Here is an 18,010-nt window from a genome sequence, read left to right on the forward strand (position 1 = left end):
TTAATGTGGCCATTGTCCGCCCGAGAGACCGCGCCGTGACCTTCGGTCGCTGAGCACAGTTCCTGCATCAAATCTGGGGCGGAACTACCCTCGTGCAGCTTTTTTCAACACCTTGGCTTGGTGGACCTGCAGGAGAGCCATGGCGTGCAGGGCAGAGGTGGCTTGTCCAGCAGCACTGTAGGCTTTAGCCGTCAGGGACGACATGACGGTGACGATGGGAGCTTAGGGCGTGCGCGCCAGGTGACGGTGATCTGCGGGCATAGGTGCACCACGAGTGCCTTATCCACCGGGGGAATCACCGTATAGCCCCTGGCCGCCCCGCCATCGAGGGTAGTGCTAGTGGGGGAACTGCGTAATTGGGGCCGGGCAGTAAAAGGTGCCTGCCACGATTTCGTCAGCTCTTCGTGCACTTCCGGGAAGAATGGCACTGGAGCAGGGCATGGCAGCTTTGAGCAGCGCCACGAGCCCAGGAACCAATCATCAAGCCGCGAGGGTTCAGGGGAGAGCGGAGGGTTCCACTCTAACCCGAAGCTCGCGGCCGCCCGGGAAAACATGTCTGTCATTTCGGCATCAGCCTGTGACTGGGCAACCATCCCCGAGGATGGAAGCCCAGCTGAGGCTTCTGCGTCCGACTGGACAAGCCCGCTCTCCGATGCTGCGCTCGAGAGCTCATCATCTTCGCGGGCTCCAAACAAGAAGCCGGCGAACTCATCCGGAAGACCGACTGGGGCAGACGAGCATGTAGGGGAATGGGAGGTCCATGGGGGGATACCCGGCAGAGGTGATCCCATTGGGGTCCCCAAATCACCCCCAGTGCTAGTCGCGCTGGCCTCATACCCATAGGTAGAAGGACCGATGTGGGGAGCCGCGGTCCTTCTCACGAAAAGCAAGCTGCTCCTTCTTACGAAAGCAAGCTGCGACCGCAACATTGCCATGGTCATGTTCTCGCAATGAGAACATGAACCATCCACAAACGCTGCCTCCGTGTGGGTCGCGCCCAGACACGAAAGACAGCGATCATGATCATCCGAAGTTGAGAGATAACGACCGCAGCCTGGAATAACACACAATCGGAAAGGCATCTTTAAAAAGACACGTCTTTAAAAAGACGTTCCATGTGTGCCGCTTTTTTGTCCTTTCCGATTGTGTGTTTTTCCTGGTTGCGGTCGTTACCACTCAACTTCAGACGGTCATGATCGCTGTCTTTCGTGTCTGGGCGCGACCCACAAAGAGGCAGCGTTCGTGGATGGTTCATGTTCTCACTGCGAGAACATGACCATGGCAACGTTGCGGTCGTGCACCCCAGCGGCTCCCCGCCTCGGTCCTTCTACCTACGGGTTTGAGGCCAGCGTGGCTAGCACTGGGGGCGATTTGGGTACTCCAATGGGATCGCCCCCACCGGGTATCCCCCCACGGACCTCCCATTCCCCAGCACGCTCGTCTGCCCCATTCGGGCTTCCAGATGAGTCCGCCGGCTCGTCTCATGGTGAGTTCGACCTCTTGTTCTGAGCCTGCGAAGCTGGTGAGCTCTCGAGCGCAGCATCGGAGAGCGGGCATGTCCAGTCGGACGCAGAAGCCTCAGCTGGGCTCCCCCCTTCGGGATCGATTGCCCAGTCACAGGCTGATGCAGAGATGATGGACATGCTTTCCCGGGCGGCCATGAGTGTCGGGCTAGAGTGGAACACTCCGCTCTCCCCTGAACCCTCGCGTCTTGATGATTGGTTCCTGGGCTCAAGCAGCCACGCCCTGGTCCAGTGCCTTTCTTCCCGGAAGTACACGAGGAGCTGACAAAATCGTGAGAGGCACCTTTTACTGCCCGGTCCCGATTCCTCAGTTCCCCCACCTTCACTACCCTCGATGGCGGGGCGGCCAGGGGCTATACGGCAATTCCCCTGGTGGATAAGGCGCTCGCAGTGCATCTATGCCCGCAGAGTGCCATCACCTGGCGCGGACGCCCAAAGCTCCCGTCCAAGCCCTGTAGGTTCACGTCATCCCTGATGGCCAAGCCTACAGCACTGCTGGACAAGCCACCTCTGCCCTGCACGCCATGGCTCTCCTGCAAGTCCACAAAGCCAAGGCGCTAAAAGAACTGCACGAGGGTAGTTCCGCCCCAGATTTGATGCAGGAACTGCGCTCGGTGACCGACCTCGCTCTCCGAGTGACGAAGGTCACGGGGCGGTCTCTCGGGCAGACGATGTCCACATTAGTGGTCCAGGAGCACCACCTTTGACTTAACCTGGTCGAGATGGGTGAGGCCGACAAGACACAGTTCCTTGCTGCCCCCATCTCCCAGGCTGGCCTATTCGGCAACACCGTCGAGGACTTTGCCCAGCATTTTTCAATGGTGAAGCAGCATACGGAGGCTATCCGGCATATCCTGCCCCGGCGTGGCTTGAGATCCCGCTCCCCATCTGCTCGTCACCAAGGGCATCCCCCTGCGGTGACTGCACTGGCTCCGCCGCAGCCCGCCCCTTCAGCCCGGCCCTGGCGTGGAGCCCACCGCTGGAAGCAGACACCACCCGTCTCACGGCCAGCCGCTAAGAACCCACGGAGGTCATCAAAGCGCCCCTGAGACGGGCAACCCAGGGTTGACGAAACCCACTGCATTGGAGCTGGAACTAAGACCACTCCATCCGGTGGAGGGCCGGGTGGAGAATCATTTGTTACCTTTTTATTTCATTTTGCCACATGCCCAAGTGGCTGCGGTACCCAACAGTTCAGCAAAAGAGCAGTTTCCTCCTTCCCTGGGTCACACAGTCGTCATCATGACCACTGTCCATGGGTTTTTCCTTGCAGGATTGGCGCTCCAGCGGTGGCCTCCCTGACCCTGCGTGCCCAGCTGTGGCACACATCCACCCCCGATGTGACAGTCTCCACGAGTTATGAGGACAGGCCTCTTCATCCCCCGTCCCAGGCTGTTCTGGGGGTGGTCACAAGGAGCTAGGTAAGTGCTTCAATGTCCCTAGACTCAGCACGGCCACGACATGGTGTGGCACCTCGAGCTCAGCACCGCCGCGAGGCCTCACCTGCTGGTATGTCCGACGACGTTGTCCCTTTGGTCCCCCTTGCACGGAACTTGGATGCGTGGCTTACGCTTTCCAATCCGTCACGATGGCTGGTCCAGAACGCCCGACTTGGCTACGCGATTCTGTTTGCCAGGCGTCCGCCCAGGTTCAGCGGTATCTACTTCACCTTGGTGAAGGACGAAAACGCTGATACCTTGCGCGAGGACGTTACCCTCCTACGGAAAGGTGCGACAGAACCTGTCCCTCCGGCCAAGATGAAGAAGGGGTTTTACAGCCCCTACTTCATCGTACCGAAAAAAGGCGGTGGGTTGTGGCCAATCTTGGACCTGCGAGTACTGAACCGGGCTTTACACAGACTCCCGTTCAAGATGCTGATGCAAAAACGCATTCTGGCGAGTGTCCGGCATCAAGATTTGTTCGCGGCGGTAGACCTGAAGGACGTGTACTTTCACGTCTCGATTCTACCTCAACACAGACCCTTCCTGCAGTTCGCATTCGAGGGTCAGGCGTATCAGTACAAGGTCCTCCCTTTCAGCCTGTCCTTGTCCCCTCGCGTCTTCATGAAGGTCATAGAGGCAGCCCTTGCCCCGTTAAGGGAAGTGGGCATTCGCATTCTCAACTATCTCGACGATTGGCTAATCCTAGCTCACTCTCGGGACATGTTGTGTGCACACAGGGACTTAGTGCTCTCGCACCTCAGCCGATTAGGGCTTCGGGTCAACTGGGAAAAGAGCAAGCTCCTCCCGGTTCAGAGCATCTCTTTTCTCGGTTTGCAGTTGGACTCAGTCTCTTTGACAGTGTACCTCACGAACGAGCGTGCACAATCGGTGCTGGCCTGTTTGAAGGCGTTCAAACAGAAGACAGCGGTTCCACTGAAACTCTTTCAGAGGCTCCTGGGGCATATGGCATCCTCAGCGGTGGCCACCCTGCTCGGGCTGATGCATATGAGACCGCTTCAGCAGTTTCAGACTCGAGTCCCAAGATGGGCATGGCGCCGTGGGACACATCGCGTGGTCATCACGCCGGTCTGTCACTGTCTTTTCAGCCCTTGGACCGACCTCTCGTTTCTACGGGCAGGTGTTCCTGTAGAGCAGGTCTCCGTAACGGGCTGATGCGCTGTTTGCAACGGGCGACTGCATTGGCACATCAACTGCCTCGAGTTGTTGGCAATTCTGCTCACCCTGCGGAGGTTCCGGCTGTTGATCCAGGGCAAGCACATGTTAGTTCGGACAGACAACACGGCAACGGTAGCATAGTAAGTGTAAGCGCAAGTGACCAGGACGTTTTATTATTGTTAGTCTCAGTTATAAGATAAACTACTAGTTTATTGAAATGTGTTTCTTGTGGTCTCTCTTTACAGGGAAGGAAGAATGTGGTGCTTTTCCCAAAGTCAATAATGGAAAAGTGAAACAAATAAAAAATAGTGATGGAGAATTTGCAGAATTGGAATGTGATCCAGGATTCAAATCAACAAATAGCCCAATAAAATGTGTCAATGGTACATGGGAGACACCAACCTGTGAGGGTGAGCCTCTCAAACTCTTAATACATATATATATATAAGTGACAGAAAACAATGTTAGCATGATTTACTTTAAATCCTGTCTTCTTGCAGTTTCTGATTTGTCCTATATGGCTTTTTATTCCAGTGGATGTGCGTTGTGACGTCCCTCCAAAGGTGGAAAATGCTGTCGTAATCTCTAAACCTCAAGAATTTTATCCTGAAGGCTCTTATGTAATATACAAATGTCGAAACTCATACACGATGAGCGGGGATAGAAACGTTTTCTGCCACAATGAGACTTGGGAAAAAGTACCTGCATGTGAAAGTGAGTTTTAGTCAGTTTGGATACCTATGTTTTAATGAACTTTTTTAGAAATGCCATTATACAGCATTATAAGAAACAACAAGAGGGAATGTTTACATTTACAGCGTCTTTATATAGATTTTGCTCCATATTTTATAAATACTATCTGAAGTTATATAAAATTGATTACATTTTTATTATATTTTATTATTAAAATATATTGTTACAAATTTATACAACCCTTTTTTGTATGAATGATGATACTCTGTTTTTTTTTTTTTTTTTTTTTTTCAGTTTTCTGTTCAGAACCTCTTCAGAAAGTAAACAATGCCACACTGGTAGATAAAAACCAAGGAGAGAAAAAATATCCACATGGAGATACAGTGCGCTATGAGTGTGTTGAGGGGTTTGAGTCTAAGGAAGAGACCACTGCTAAGTGTGATGCACAAACCTGGATTTACCCGGAATGTAATAGTGAGTGAAAATTTAAACTACTGTCTTTGTCTATGTTTATGTTAAGGAAATGTTGGGCATGTATACATATTGTACAGCCAGTTTATTATATTTTATTGAAATACTATCATCTGCAAATAGATATTTTTCAGTATACATTAAACTTGTATTGAATTTTACATTGTTCCTTTAGAAAAATCTCAGTGCTCCAAACCAACAGAGTACATGGAGTTTGTGACACTGTTAAATGAGAAAAATGTGTACAACAACTTAGAAAATGTGACATACAAATGCAATCATCCGTATGATGAAATTCCTGAAGGAACTTGGACGTGTAAAAATGAAAAATGGCATGGAACGTTTGTCTGCACAAGTGAGTCCCCTTAAAATCTTACAATCACATTTGCTTAGCCATTGGGCAAAAAGTGGTTGGATCCAAGATGATTCAGCATCAATATATAATGATATATTAAACATATTTAAAATAATAATAATAATACAGTATATGAAAAATTAGACAAGTGTCACCCCAACATTTTAGACCAACACATGACATCTCTGAAAATGTCATAATGTTTACTTACCATTTGAAAGAAATATATATACAGTAATGCTCTTATATGTGAGATGCCACCATTTCTTGTGTGTTTTATGCCACACCATTCTTCTTGTTTGCTTTTCATAATCTGCTGCAGTTCACTTTAAAATCTTTGACACTCATTTTAAGAAGTCTGTACTGATGCACCCTAATTTAAGCTTGTGCATCGCGCATGAATGAGACACGTGAGAATGAGTGAATAATTGAGTGAATGAGTGTTAAATTGATAGAGGGAGATTTAAAGGAGTCATGACATAACTGTTTTTTTTTTTTTATATATATTTTCTCTGAGGTCCACTTATAATGTTAGAAAAGGTTTAAAGTAATAATTTAGTAATACATGATAATTTTCCACCCTGGCTCTGGTTTGAAACAGTCGGTTTTGGTGTTGCTTCTCTTTTAAGACTTCAAGGTAAATGCCCACTGTTATGATTGGCTAGCATCTCGGTATAACAAATAAGCATCTATAAACTCCAAATGTTAACCAGTGCAACCCCTCAAATACAGCCATATTTTGTTTGAAATCAGAAGAGAATGAACCAGCTCCATAACCTCAATAATTATATTTCATAGTTTACACGTAAGACACATCCGACATGAAATAACCAAAACAACAATGTTACCGAAACGCATTGTATCTGAGTGAATCACACTTTTATATCAAGCCCAGCTGCACCATAAACCATTATTATCAAACGCCATCAAGAGATGAAACATTTATAAATTAAACTGGTTACTTAGGTTTGTTGCTGGGTTCAAAAAAATCTTAACATCCCCATCTTTCAATAACAGTTTCTTTGCTAAGCCTGCAGCATATAACTTCAGCCACTCTTCCTGTTGTTGGATGATTCGACAGAGGTCAAGGCAGAGACGCTGGTCTTCACAGCAGTGACATCTCACTTCATTTATATCTGTTTTCACAGGATGTGGCACAGTTCACTTTCAGCCAAGTCTAGTTTTAAAAACTTGTTTTAACTTGACACTGTGTCTTAAATGCGGCACTAGTCGGGCAACACAGAAGCCAGCAGCCAAAGACGTCCATCTAGAGTGTGTGTACACAAAAGAACAATTAAAAATAGTGCAGATGTGTGCAAGAATGTGTGCTGTGTAAAATGTCCCTATTCATACCTTTTGATATATTTATACATTAAAATTAAAGATGAATGTTTAAATTCAGCATGCACGATTTTATGCAGAAAATTGTAAAACAGTGCTCAAAAAGGACGAACATTTCTCTGTTACTTTTATTTGTTTAGGAAAGACCTGTCCACCACCACCACCTCATCTTGAACATGGAGACATTAAAATATATAGAAATGAAGGTGAAGTAATTACAATAAATCATTACACTTGCCAAAGAGACTATGTGCTAGATCAGGGGTCAGGAACCTGTGGCTCTTTGTTAAAAATCAAGTGGTTTGTGGCTTGTCTCACCATTCACCAACATATGATCGTTTCAAACTTTCTAGAGATAATTTTCCTGCAGAAAGTGTGGGTGCGATTGCAAAGCTTGAAGTCAGTGACACTGTTTTGATTTCCTTTCTCCAGAATTTGTCGTACAGCCTACTCCTGGTGAACAAGGTTTGAAATTAACACCCGCCAAATGCTGATTTTTCATGCAGAGTATTTTGCTGATATACCAGCCACTGTGGAAGGCGACCTGTACGACTTCTTGGAGTGATATATTACAAGAAATTAAACACAAAGACATGCGTTTGACGAAACGTGATTATATTTTGAAGAACAGACGAAAGAAAAGCCGCCGATGCGTGTCTGATTTGATTTGTGTGTGCAGTGAGCTCTGCTGTTCACGAGTGCAATGAAAGTGCTTCTCAAAGACACGCACATTCATTGAGTTCTGGGCCTCATTTAGCAATAACTATTGATCTTAGTGGTTAAGAGCCTTTTCTCTGAGCGATTTTATTTTTTATGTGCGCCCAGGCTGTGAAATAGCACCCACCAAAGGCTCAATCCAGTTTGCGAGCTCCTCGTCCAAATGTATTTCATGTGCAGGTAATTTTGCTTATCTACCCGCAACAGGGGGATGACCTGTGAGACGTCTCAGAGTGACACATGACAAGAAAAGCTGTTAGTCATAAAGACACGCGCTTGAAGAAACACACTTTTATTATATATTTATATTATAATTATATTTATAAGAACAGACAAAAGAAAAGCCGCCAATGCTCATGTCTGATTCGCTGTTTGTTCAGAGGCGTGCAACGGGACCCTGTCTCGTGAAACAAGCGCATGTAAAGAGTTATCACATTTGTCTCTGTTTCATTCGACTGAAAACTGTTTGCAAGAATAATGTAGTCTATGAGAATGCTGCAAATGATCTCCGATCATCTCAGGAGGTGCTGTGAGTTTAGTTCGCTTTATTTTTTACGGAGCAGTTCGTGGGTAACCTGCATTTTGAGTGCAACTCTGCAGGTTCAGTAATATATATATTTGTATTAAAGAAACAAAGACGAAAGTGATTAAATCATAAAGTAATACAAGACACGTTCACCTTGAACCTAAAATTGAGTTCTATTTTCTTGTCTTTAGGCAGCATAAACTGTATTAACAAAACACAATACAAACACATTCGATAAGAACACACATTTGGCAGCATTATTTTGGGAACACAAGGGAATTTATTAGGCTTATTTATTATGATGATTATTATAATTATCTTTACATTTATAATTGTCTTTAGTTCTTAATTTGTAAGCTATTAGTAACTTTTCACCTGGTGTCATTGACGGATGCTTATGTGATGGCAAATGGGGCCGTTGGAGACGGTAAATGTATGGATTTGGGGAGGCGGTTATATATAAGATTTTTAATCACTTTATTATTTTAATTGCTTTTTTCAGTTTGTTTAAAGTGCAATTTTAATTGAGAAATGTCTTTTGTTTAAGTTTATCGTGTTTCAATAAATTAAATACATTTTTAAAGCGAAATCAATAAAGCAAAAATATTCACCGACCCTTAGCAGGGGGGTTGACGATGTAATCGGATATCGCAATATTTTAAAGCCGATTATCGTTAAAATATTTTTACATATCGCCCAGCCCAAAAGGGAAGTTACATTTTTCATGAACAATTGTAAATGAAGTAATTTTATGGAGACCTGCACAAACACGTGTACTAAATTCCTTATTGCAACATTTTACCTATTAATTTTTGCATATTTGTTTGTTTTTGTGTTTTTGAGTAGTCTGTGGGCAATATAAACATTTTATTTTATTGAAAAACGTTGTTTTTGAAAATAGTAAATTATTTGTTTGTGCTATGGCTCTTTCGTAAAAATGCATCATCCAAAAATTACAAAATTGGCTCCTTAGTGAAAAAAGGTTCCTGACCCCTATGCTAGATGTACAACCAAGATATTATCACTGTAAGTATGGGACATGGGAGACCCCTCCAAAATGTCTGAGTCATCTCCAAACCATTCTCTGGATCGCATGCCCATCATTAAGTATTTTGCATTGTTTTGCACTTTCTGTCTAATCGGATTTTGTGTCTGTCACAGATCACTGTGAAATAACACCTGACATTATTGAGAAGTACAATCTACAGCCCCTCCAAGAAAAGGTCTGTGTGATGCATGGTTACCCGTATAGACTTAGTTGCAAGTCTGGATGGAATACTGGAGATTGGGGGAGACATGAATATCTGGACGTGTCGTGCTCTAATGGAGAGATAAAATCAGAAAAAAGTTGTGAGTACATCTAATTGTGTGTTTTCACACCCACAAAAGTCAAGGTGAATATAGCTGTTGTGATCTGTATGTTTAAAGGTGCACTCAGTTATTTTTTTGAAGTATGTTGAAGTGGATTAGATTGGCTTACATTGACACCTAGTGTCCTGGATGCTGCATCATTCCAACACACTAGCTCCCTATCTGTCACTCACTCGATGTTGTGTCGATGTAGTGACACTAGGGGTCACTCTTGGGAGCCCCAAACACCTCTGCTTTTTTTTAAAAAGGCCAATGAGAATTGGCGAGTGGAATTTGCATGCCACACCCCCGGATATACGGGTATAAAAGGAGTTGTATGCAACCACTCATTCAGATTTTCTCTTCGGAGCCGAGCGGTTCTATTCAGTGCACTGAATTCAATTCCCTCCAAAGACGCACCTCAAAACTGCAGGATTTATGGCGCATTTCAGCAGCTTCTCCCCCTCTGCACCCGTGGAGTGCAGAGAACGCCCATGGGAGCTTCGGCAGAGCGAAAATAAGAGAGTATATTCTAAAAGAGTATATTTTCATTCACAAAAAGAGCGGCACACACGGAACGTCTTTTTAAAGGTGCCTTCCGTTTGTGTGTTATTCCTGGTTGCGGTCGTTATCTCTCCGCTTCTGACGGCCACGATCGCTGTCTTACGTGTCTGGGCACTGCCCACGCGGAGACAACGTTCATGGATGAGTCATGCCCTCATTGCGAGAACATGACCATGGCAACGCTGCGGTCGCGGAAGCCACCCCAGCAGCTCCCCGCACCAGTCCTTCTACCTACAGGTTTGAGGCCACATCGGTTAGCACTGGGGGCGATTTGGGGACATCAATGGGACCACCTCCACCGGGTATCCCCCCACAGACCTCCCATTCCCCAGCACGCTCGCTTGCCTTCGGGAACGGTCGCCCAGTCTCACGCCAACGCGGAAATGACAGACATGATTTCCCGGGCGGCCGCGAGCGTCGGGCTAGAGTGGAACACTCCACTCTCCCCTGAAACCTCGCGGCTCGACGATTGGTTCCTGGGCACAGGGCGCCACCCATGGCCACAGCCCACCCCCCTTCCTTTCTTACCAGAAGTGCATGAGGAGCTGACAAGATCGTGGGAGGCACCTTTTACTGCCCGGTCCCAGTCTTTAAGCTCCCCCGCTCTCACTGGGTGAGGAACTGGATGTTGTCTGCCTTATTGTCTACGACAGACAAACACTTTTGGACATTGGTTCAGCAATTTCACACCGTGAACTGGACTTCAAATTCCTCAATGCCGACCCGCTGTTTACAAACACGCAAGCGGAGCCCTTTGTCTGGGCTGCCCGGATGCGGAAACGCAAAAGGAAAAGGGGAAACAGAGCCAGCATTCTCATCAGAGTAAGACGCCGTGCAAATCGACCCTCGCTACCCACTATTCTACTAGCAAATGTTCAGTCTCTGGATAACAATCTCTGTGAGCTGAAAGTGCGGATCTCTTTCCAATGAGAGATGAGGGACTGCTGCATTATCTGCCTTACAGAAACTTGGATGTCTGCAGGGATTCCAGACTCAGCCATTGTCCAGGTGGTTAGAATCGGCAGCAACATCTCCTCATCACTAACCCTCAACACTGGAGCCCCACAGGGCTGTGTTCTCAGCCCACTACTGTATTCCTTGTACACACATGACTGTGTGGCAACACATAGCTCCAATGCCATCATTAAGTTTGCTGATGACACGACGGTGGTAGGTCTGATCACTGACAATGATGAAACTACAGAGAGGAGGTGCACACTCTGACACACTGGTGTCAGGAGCACAACCTCTCCCTCAATGTCAGTAAGACTTTGTGATGGACTTCAGAAGAAAAGACAGAGAACACAGTCCCATCACCATCAATGGAGCACCAGTGGAGAGAGTCAGCAGCTTCAAGTTCCTGGGTGTCCACATCACTGAGGAACTCACATGGTCCATCCACACTGAAGTCATTGTGAAGAAGGCTCATCTGCGCCTCTTCTTCCTGAGACGGCTGAGGAAGTATCGGAATGAACCGCCACATCCTCACACGGTTCTACACCTGCACTGTAGAGAGCATCCTGACTGGCTGCATCTCCGCCTGGTACGGCAATAGCACCGCCCACAACCGCAAAGCCCTGCAAAGGGTGGTGCGAACTGCCAGACACATCATCGGAGGTGAGCTTCCCTCCCTCCAGGAAATATATACAAGGCAGTGTGTGAAAAAAGCTCGGAGGATCATCAGAGACTCCAGCCACCCGAGCCATGGGCTGTTCTCACTGCTACCATCAGGCAGGCGGTATCGCAGCATCAGGACCCGCACCAGCCGACTCCATGATAGCTTCTTCCCCCAAGCAATCAGACTTTTGAACTCTTGATCTCCCACGATCAAAATACATCAGCACTGCACTTTATACCCTTACTCTTATATCTCACACCGGACTGTCATAAATTATATTATTATTATATTATATTCTCTCTTAACAACTGACTATCAACCGACAGCCTGAATGTCAATACAGTACAATACTGTACATTCTATATTTACTACTATATATACTTTTTTATATATTTTTATTTTTTATTTTTATTGAATAATGTGTATCTATATAGTGTGTATTGTATACTGTACAGTGTATGTTATTTTTTGTATATTGTTGGGTGTAATTATGTGTATATCAGATGTTTAAATTGTGCTGTGTTAATTTGATGTTATTGTAAATTGGTACTGTCTCATCACTGTCACGACTGCTATGTTGATCGGAACTGCACCCAAGAATTTCACACACCATTGCACTTGTGTATATGGCTGTGTGACAATAAAGTGATTTGAATTTGAATTTGAAAACTACCCTCAATAGTGGAGCGGCCAGGGGGTATTTGGTGATCCCCCAAGTGGATAAGGCGCTCGCGGTGCACTTGTGTCTGCAGAGCGCCACCAACTGGCGTGGGTGCCCGAAGCTCCCATCCAGGGCCTGTAGGTTTACGTCGTCCCTGACGACTGTGGCCTGCAGTGCCGCTGGACAAGCCGCCTCCGCCCTGCACACCATGGCTCTCCTGCAAGTACACCAAGCCAAGGCATTAAAAGAACTGCACGAGGGTAGTTCTGACCCGGGATTGATGCAGGAACTGCACTCGGTGACCGACCTCGCTCTCCGGGCGATGTAGGTCATGGCGCGGTCTCTCGGGCAGGCGACGTACACCCTGGTGGTCCAGGAGCACCACCTTTGGCTCAATTTGGTCGAGATGGGAGAGGTGGACAAGGCACGGTTCCTTGACACCACCATTTCCCAGGTTGGCCTGTTTGGCAACGCCATCGAGGACTTTGCCCAGCAGCTCTTGGTGGTGAAGAAGCAGACGGAGGCCTTACAACATATTCTGCCCCAGCGCGGTTTAAGACCCCGCACCCTGTCTGCTTGTCGCCAAGGGCGTCCTCCTGCAGCAACAACACCGGCTCCGCCGCAGCCCGCCCCCATGGCCCGGCTCCGGCGTGGAGCCCTCCGCAGGAAGCAGACACCACCTGTCTCACGGCCGGCCGCTAAGAACCCGAGGAAGGCTTCGAAGCGACCCCGAGACGGGCGACACAGGGGCGAGGAGACCCACTTCTCTGGGGTTGGTCGACAGACCACTCCATCCCCCGGTGGTTCCCTCGTCTCCTGGGTCACATATCCGGTGTGCACGGCCGTCGTCACGACCACTGTCCACCGTCCCATTTTGGCAGGTATGGCGCTCCAGTGGCGGACCCCCTGCCCCTGTGCGCCCAGCTGTGGCACAAACACGCCCACACAGGATTGGTTCCAGTGGACAACGGGGAAGAGATTCCTCCTCGGCCAATCTTATGGTGGGCGGCAGAAGCCAGGTAAGTGCTTCGATGTCCCTGGATTCAGCATGGCCACGGGGCTCGAGTCCCCTCGACGTGGCACCTCAAGCTCCACCCCGCTGCGAGGCCCCGTCCGACATGATCATTCCCTTGGTCCCCCTCGCCCGGAGTTTGGGCGCATGGCTCGCGCTTTCCAACCTGTCACGATGGCTGACCCAGAACATCCGACTCGGCTACGTGATTCAGTTCGCCAGACAAACTTTTTTTGTTCACAGACTGTGACCCCTGGATGACTTTCCTCCTTAGCCCTCTGGCAGTTTGCGGAGAAACTCGCTGACCGGCCCAGTCCGTGTGCTAATGAGCCCCTGTACTGAGGTAGGTGCTCTACATGTGCTGGTTCCCCAAAGGCAACCCCATGGGATATCTTCTGCAAAATCGTTTCCCTGTCAGCAAACTGCGTCTTCCTTGGGCAGAGGCCCCTCTGCCCCCGGTCACCATGCTCTGTAAAAACTCCTCCCCCTTCGGGTAGGACCTACCATGGGACCTCTCCACATGACATACTTCCGACAAGACTCGGTAAGTCCATGTGATGTATTCCACTCAAAATACCCCCCCCCCCTTTTTGGGCGGGGTGTGGTCTCCGCGGTGTCTTCCCCTTGGGAGGGACACCCCCCGATGCAGACACTTATGGCTCCCAGTCAGTTAACAAATTCCACTCTTTTTGCGGAGAAAAGAGAGGGAAAGAGGCCTCGGCTGGGCTAGCCTATTGTTGGGCAGTCAGCTTGTTCCTGATGGACTGTTCGATGCGCATAAGAGCGTTGGGAGAAGTTACGTGATGGCCTGGTGCACTGGCTACGAGGCACACAGCAGTCTGCCTGTCACACACCGCCACTTCATGTAACACAGTTCAGATAGTTGTGGCATTTTGTATAGGGACCCCTAGTGTCACTACATCGACACAACGTCAAGTGAGTGACAGATAGGGAACATCATGGTTAATTTCGTAACCTCCGTTCCCCGATGGAGGGAACGAGACGTTGTGTCCCTTTTGTCACAACGCTGAACTACCCGCTGAAATGGCCGGGACCTGGTCTCGGCTCCTCAGCACAAAACCTGAATGAGTGGTTGCATACCAGCTCCTTTTATACCCGTATGACCAGGGGAGTGGCATGCAAATTCCACTCGCCAATTCTCATTGGCTTTTTTTCAAAAAAGCAGAGGTGTTTGGGGCTCCCAAGAGTGACCCCTAGTGTCACTACATCGACACGTCTCATTCCCTCCATCAGGGAACAGAGGTTACGAAAGTAATCATGATGTTTTCAGTTACTATTGCCATTGTAGAAATTCACATGCACAGAAAGCCAAAATTAATTTAATCCATGAGTGAAAGTGTTCAGTAACAGGGCGGTTACTGATATGACTGAACTCTTCATCTCAAATGAGTGGTCATGATTTTATACATATGTTTCAAATTACTATTAATTTATTTTGAGGTAAAACTTTTTAAATGAGGAAAAAAATGTTGAGCGAAACTTTAAATGAAACGGTTAAAGTGACAGTGCCAGATGCAGTGAGTCACATTCTACTATCATCATTTTGCTTCTTGAAATATCAGACAAGTGAATCTCATTTCTTTTCATTGCAGTAGCTGAGACTGATGTTAGATCAGATAAGATTCGGTTAGATCTGTTAAACTCTCTTAAACATATTTACAAATTTTCACCTGGAAGGCAAATGTTTGGGTTGAAACATTGAGGCTTGTGATAAATTGGTTTGGAATTTTATTGTTATGTAGCTCTTTATTATTCTTGTACTTGAATGTGTCACTTAGACTCATCTTAATTTTTTTTTAAGTCATTTAAATCGATAAGAGAAGTTTCAGAAATATATTTCAGCTTAATTAATTATGTGAGAAATGTACTGCTCACTTATAGAAAAGAACAGTTCATTCTAAGTGTAGTTTGAAATTTCAGGATATCTGCATATTGAGTGTTTAATTCAGTATTTTGGCTCAAGTTTAGTTAATAGCATCATCCAGTATCTGTTTTAAACCCTTTCAATTTTTATTTTGTACGCTTATAGTGTAATAAGGTCAATACTAACAGCATTTTTTTAAATCCTTTTATTCAGGCTATGAACAAAATTGACTTGGTTGAAAAGAAAACGAGTGGAAACACTGAGGTAATAAAACAATGAATTTCAGAGAGTGTTCTTTTAGAGGCACTAAAAAAATGAACCACAAATAAAACATTTTGAAAAAAAAAAATGCTGTTGACTGCATTTAATTTATAATTATACTGATTTCAGAAGATTTCTTTTAAATAAAGACACAATAATTGTTAAATACGAACAGAGTGACCCTATGAAAGTGTTTGTACATTAGCATGTTTTGGCATGTAAACCTAAGTTTTCAGTGTCCTAAGTGTTGTTGTTTGAAAAACATTCATTTGTACCAACCCGTAAAAATGCATTTATAGTCTCCTGTATCTCTCTGATGTATCCAAAGCATGAAGATGGACAGACACACAGCCAAATCAGCAAGCACACACACACACTTGCACACACACACACACTCACACACATTATATATATATATATATATATATATATATACAGGGTTGGGAGGGTTACTTTTTAAATGTATGCCACTACAGATTACAGAATACATGCTGTAAAATGTAATTTGTAACGTATTCCATTAGATTACTCAAGGTCAGTAATGTATTCTAAATACTTTGGATTACTTCTTCAGCACTGGTAGATTTTTTCACTTGTTTTGATTATAAAAACTCTGCCAGTACAGTAAGACAAAATACACAAGTTAAAAATACATTCTCTGAAAAACCTAAATATCTTATGCAGTGTTGTTTCTAAAACAAGATAAATCAAACTGATCTTGTTTTAAGGATTTTTAGACATTTTTACAGGAAAACAATACAAAAATTATCATCAAGAATATGATTTTTGCCCTAATATCAAAGGTCTTACTAGAAAAAAAGATATTATGATCCAATGTGAATTTTCTTTATAAAAAAAAAAAATATATGATTATGCCTGCTAACATGTGCATGTAAAATGGCAATAAATGGTATTTTAGCTTAGAGTAAAGCTGACGATTTACACAAGGTTTATTTCTATTTCTTCTGCTCCAAACTTACTTCAAACTTACTTCACTGTCTGCTCATATGAATGTAACACATCATAAGAAAGCGTTTCACTGCTGTGCAGATGCACTTTGGATCGCATCATTTATATGTATAAATGTTTTCCATCTGAAAGTACTAAATATTAAATGAAACAAATGACAATGAAATGCAAAGTAATCACTTCAGTAATCAAAATACTTTTTGAATGTAACTGTATTCTAATTACCAATGATTTAGTAGAATACAGTTACTTACATTTTGTATTTTAAACACGTAATCCCGTTACATGTATTTACTTACTCCCCAACCCTGTATATATATATATATATATATATATATATATATATATACAGTTGTGCTCAAAAGTTTGCATACCCTGGCAAAAGTGATAGTGATCATATGAAGCCATTTATCATCACATAGTTGTTTGGCTCCTTTTTAAATCATAATGATAACAGAAATCACCCAAATGGCCCTGATCAAAAGTTTACATACCTTTGAATGTTTGACCTTTTTACAGACACACAAGGTGACACACACAAGTTTAAATGGCAATTAAAGGTTAATTTCCCACACCTGTGTTTTCTTAAATTGCAATTAGTGTCGGTGTATAAATAGTCAATGAGTTTGTTAGCTCTCACGTGGATGCACTGAGCAGGCTAGATACTGAGCCTTGGGGAGCAGAAAAGAACTGTCAAAAGACCTGCGTAACAAGGTAATGGAACTTTATAAAGATGGAAAAGGATATAAAAAGATATCCAAAGCCTTGACATGCCTCACAGCTTCTGGCACACTGTAATTTGGAGTGACGAGACCAAAATAGAGCTTATGGTCACAACCATAAGCGCTATGTTTGGAGAGGGGTCAACAAGGCCTATAGTGAAAAGAATACCATCCCCACTATGAAGCATGGTGGTGGCTCACTGATGTTTTGGGTTGTGTGAGCTCTAAAGTCATGGGAAATCTTGTGAAAATTGATGGCAAGATGAATGCAGCATGTTATCAGAAAATACTGGCAGACAATTTGCATTCTTCTGCACGAAAGCTGCGCATGGGACGCTCTTGGACTTTCCAGCACGACACTGACCCTAAGCACAAGGCCAAGTTGACCCTGCAGTGGTTACAGCAGAAAAAGGTGAAGGTTCTGGAGTGGCCATCACAGTCTCCTGACCTTAATATCATCGAGCCACTCTGGGGAGATCTCAAATGTGCGGTTCATGCAAGACAACCAAAGACTCTGCATGACCTGGAAGCATTTTGCCAAGATGAATGGGCAGCTATACCACCTGCAAGAATTTGGGGCCTCATAGACAACTATTACAAAAGACTGCACGCTGTCATTGATGCTAAAGAGGGCAATACACAGTATTAAGAACTAAGGGAATGAAGACTTTTGAACAGGGGTAATTTCATTTTTTTCTTTGTTGCCATGTTTTGTTTTATGATT

The 18,010-nt window shown here is 45.4% G+C and overlaps 1 protein-coding gene across 1 annotated transcript in view; it reads left to right on the plus strand.

The window, feature by feature from the left end:
• Positions 1-15,683, plus strand: part of LOC127438632 (complement factor H-like) — a 28,833-nt gene extending 13,150 nt beyond the window's left edge. Inside the window, exons 17-23 of the mRNA XM_051694334.1 lie at positions 4,387-4,551; positions 4,676-4,855; positions 5,129-5,308; positions 5,481-5,660; positions 7,142-7,207; positions 9,406-9,594; positions 15,548-15,683. Coding sequence (XP_051550294.1) covers positions 4,387-4,551; positions 4,676-4,855; positions 5,129-5,308; positions 5,481-5,660; positions 7,142-7,207; positions 9,406-9,594; positions 15,548-15,564 — 977 coding nt within the window. The 3' untranslated portion in view covers positions 15,565-15,683. The remainder of the gene's footprint in view (positions 1-4,386; positions 4,552-4,675; positions 4,856-5,128; positions 5,309-5,480; positions 5,661-7,141; positions 7,208-9,405; positions 9,595-15,547) is intronic.
• Positions 15,684-18,010: the final 2,327 nt, after the last annotated feature.

This window comes from Myxocyprinus asiaticus, chromosome 50 (genome assembly GCF_019703515.2).
Source record: "Myxocyprinus asiaticus isolate MX2 ecotype Aquarium Trade chromosome 50, UBuf_Myxa_2, whole genome shotgun sequence".
In the NCBI taxonomy this organism is placed as follows: Eukaryota; Metazoa; Chordata; class Actinopteri; order Cypriniformes; family Catostomidae; genus Myxocyprinus; species Myxocyprinus asiaticus.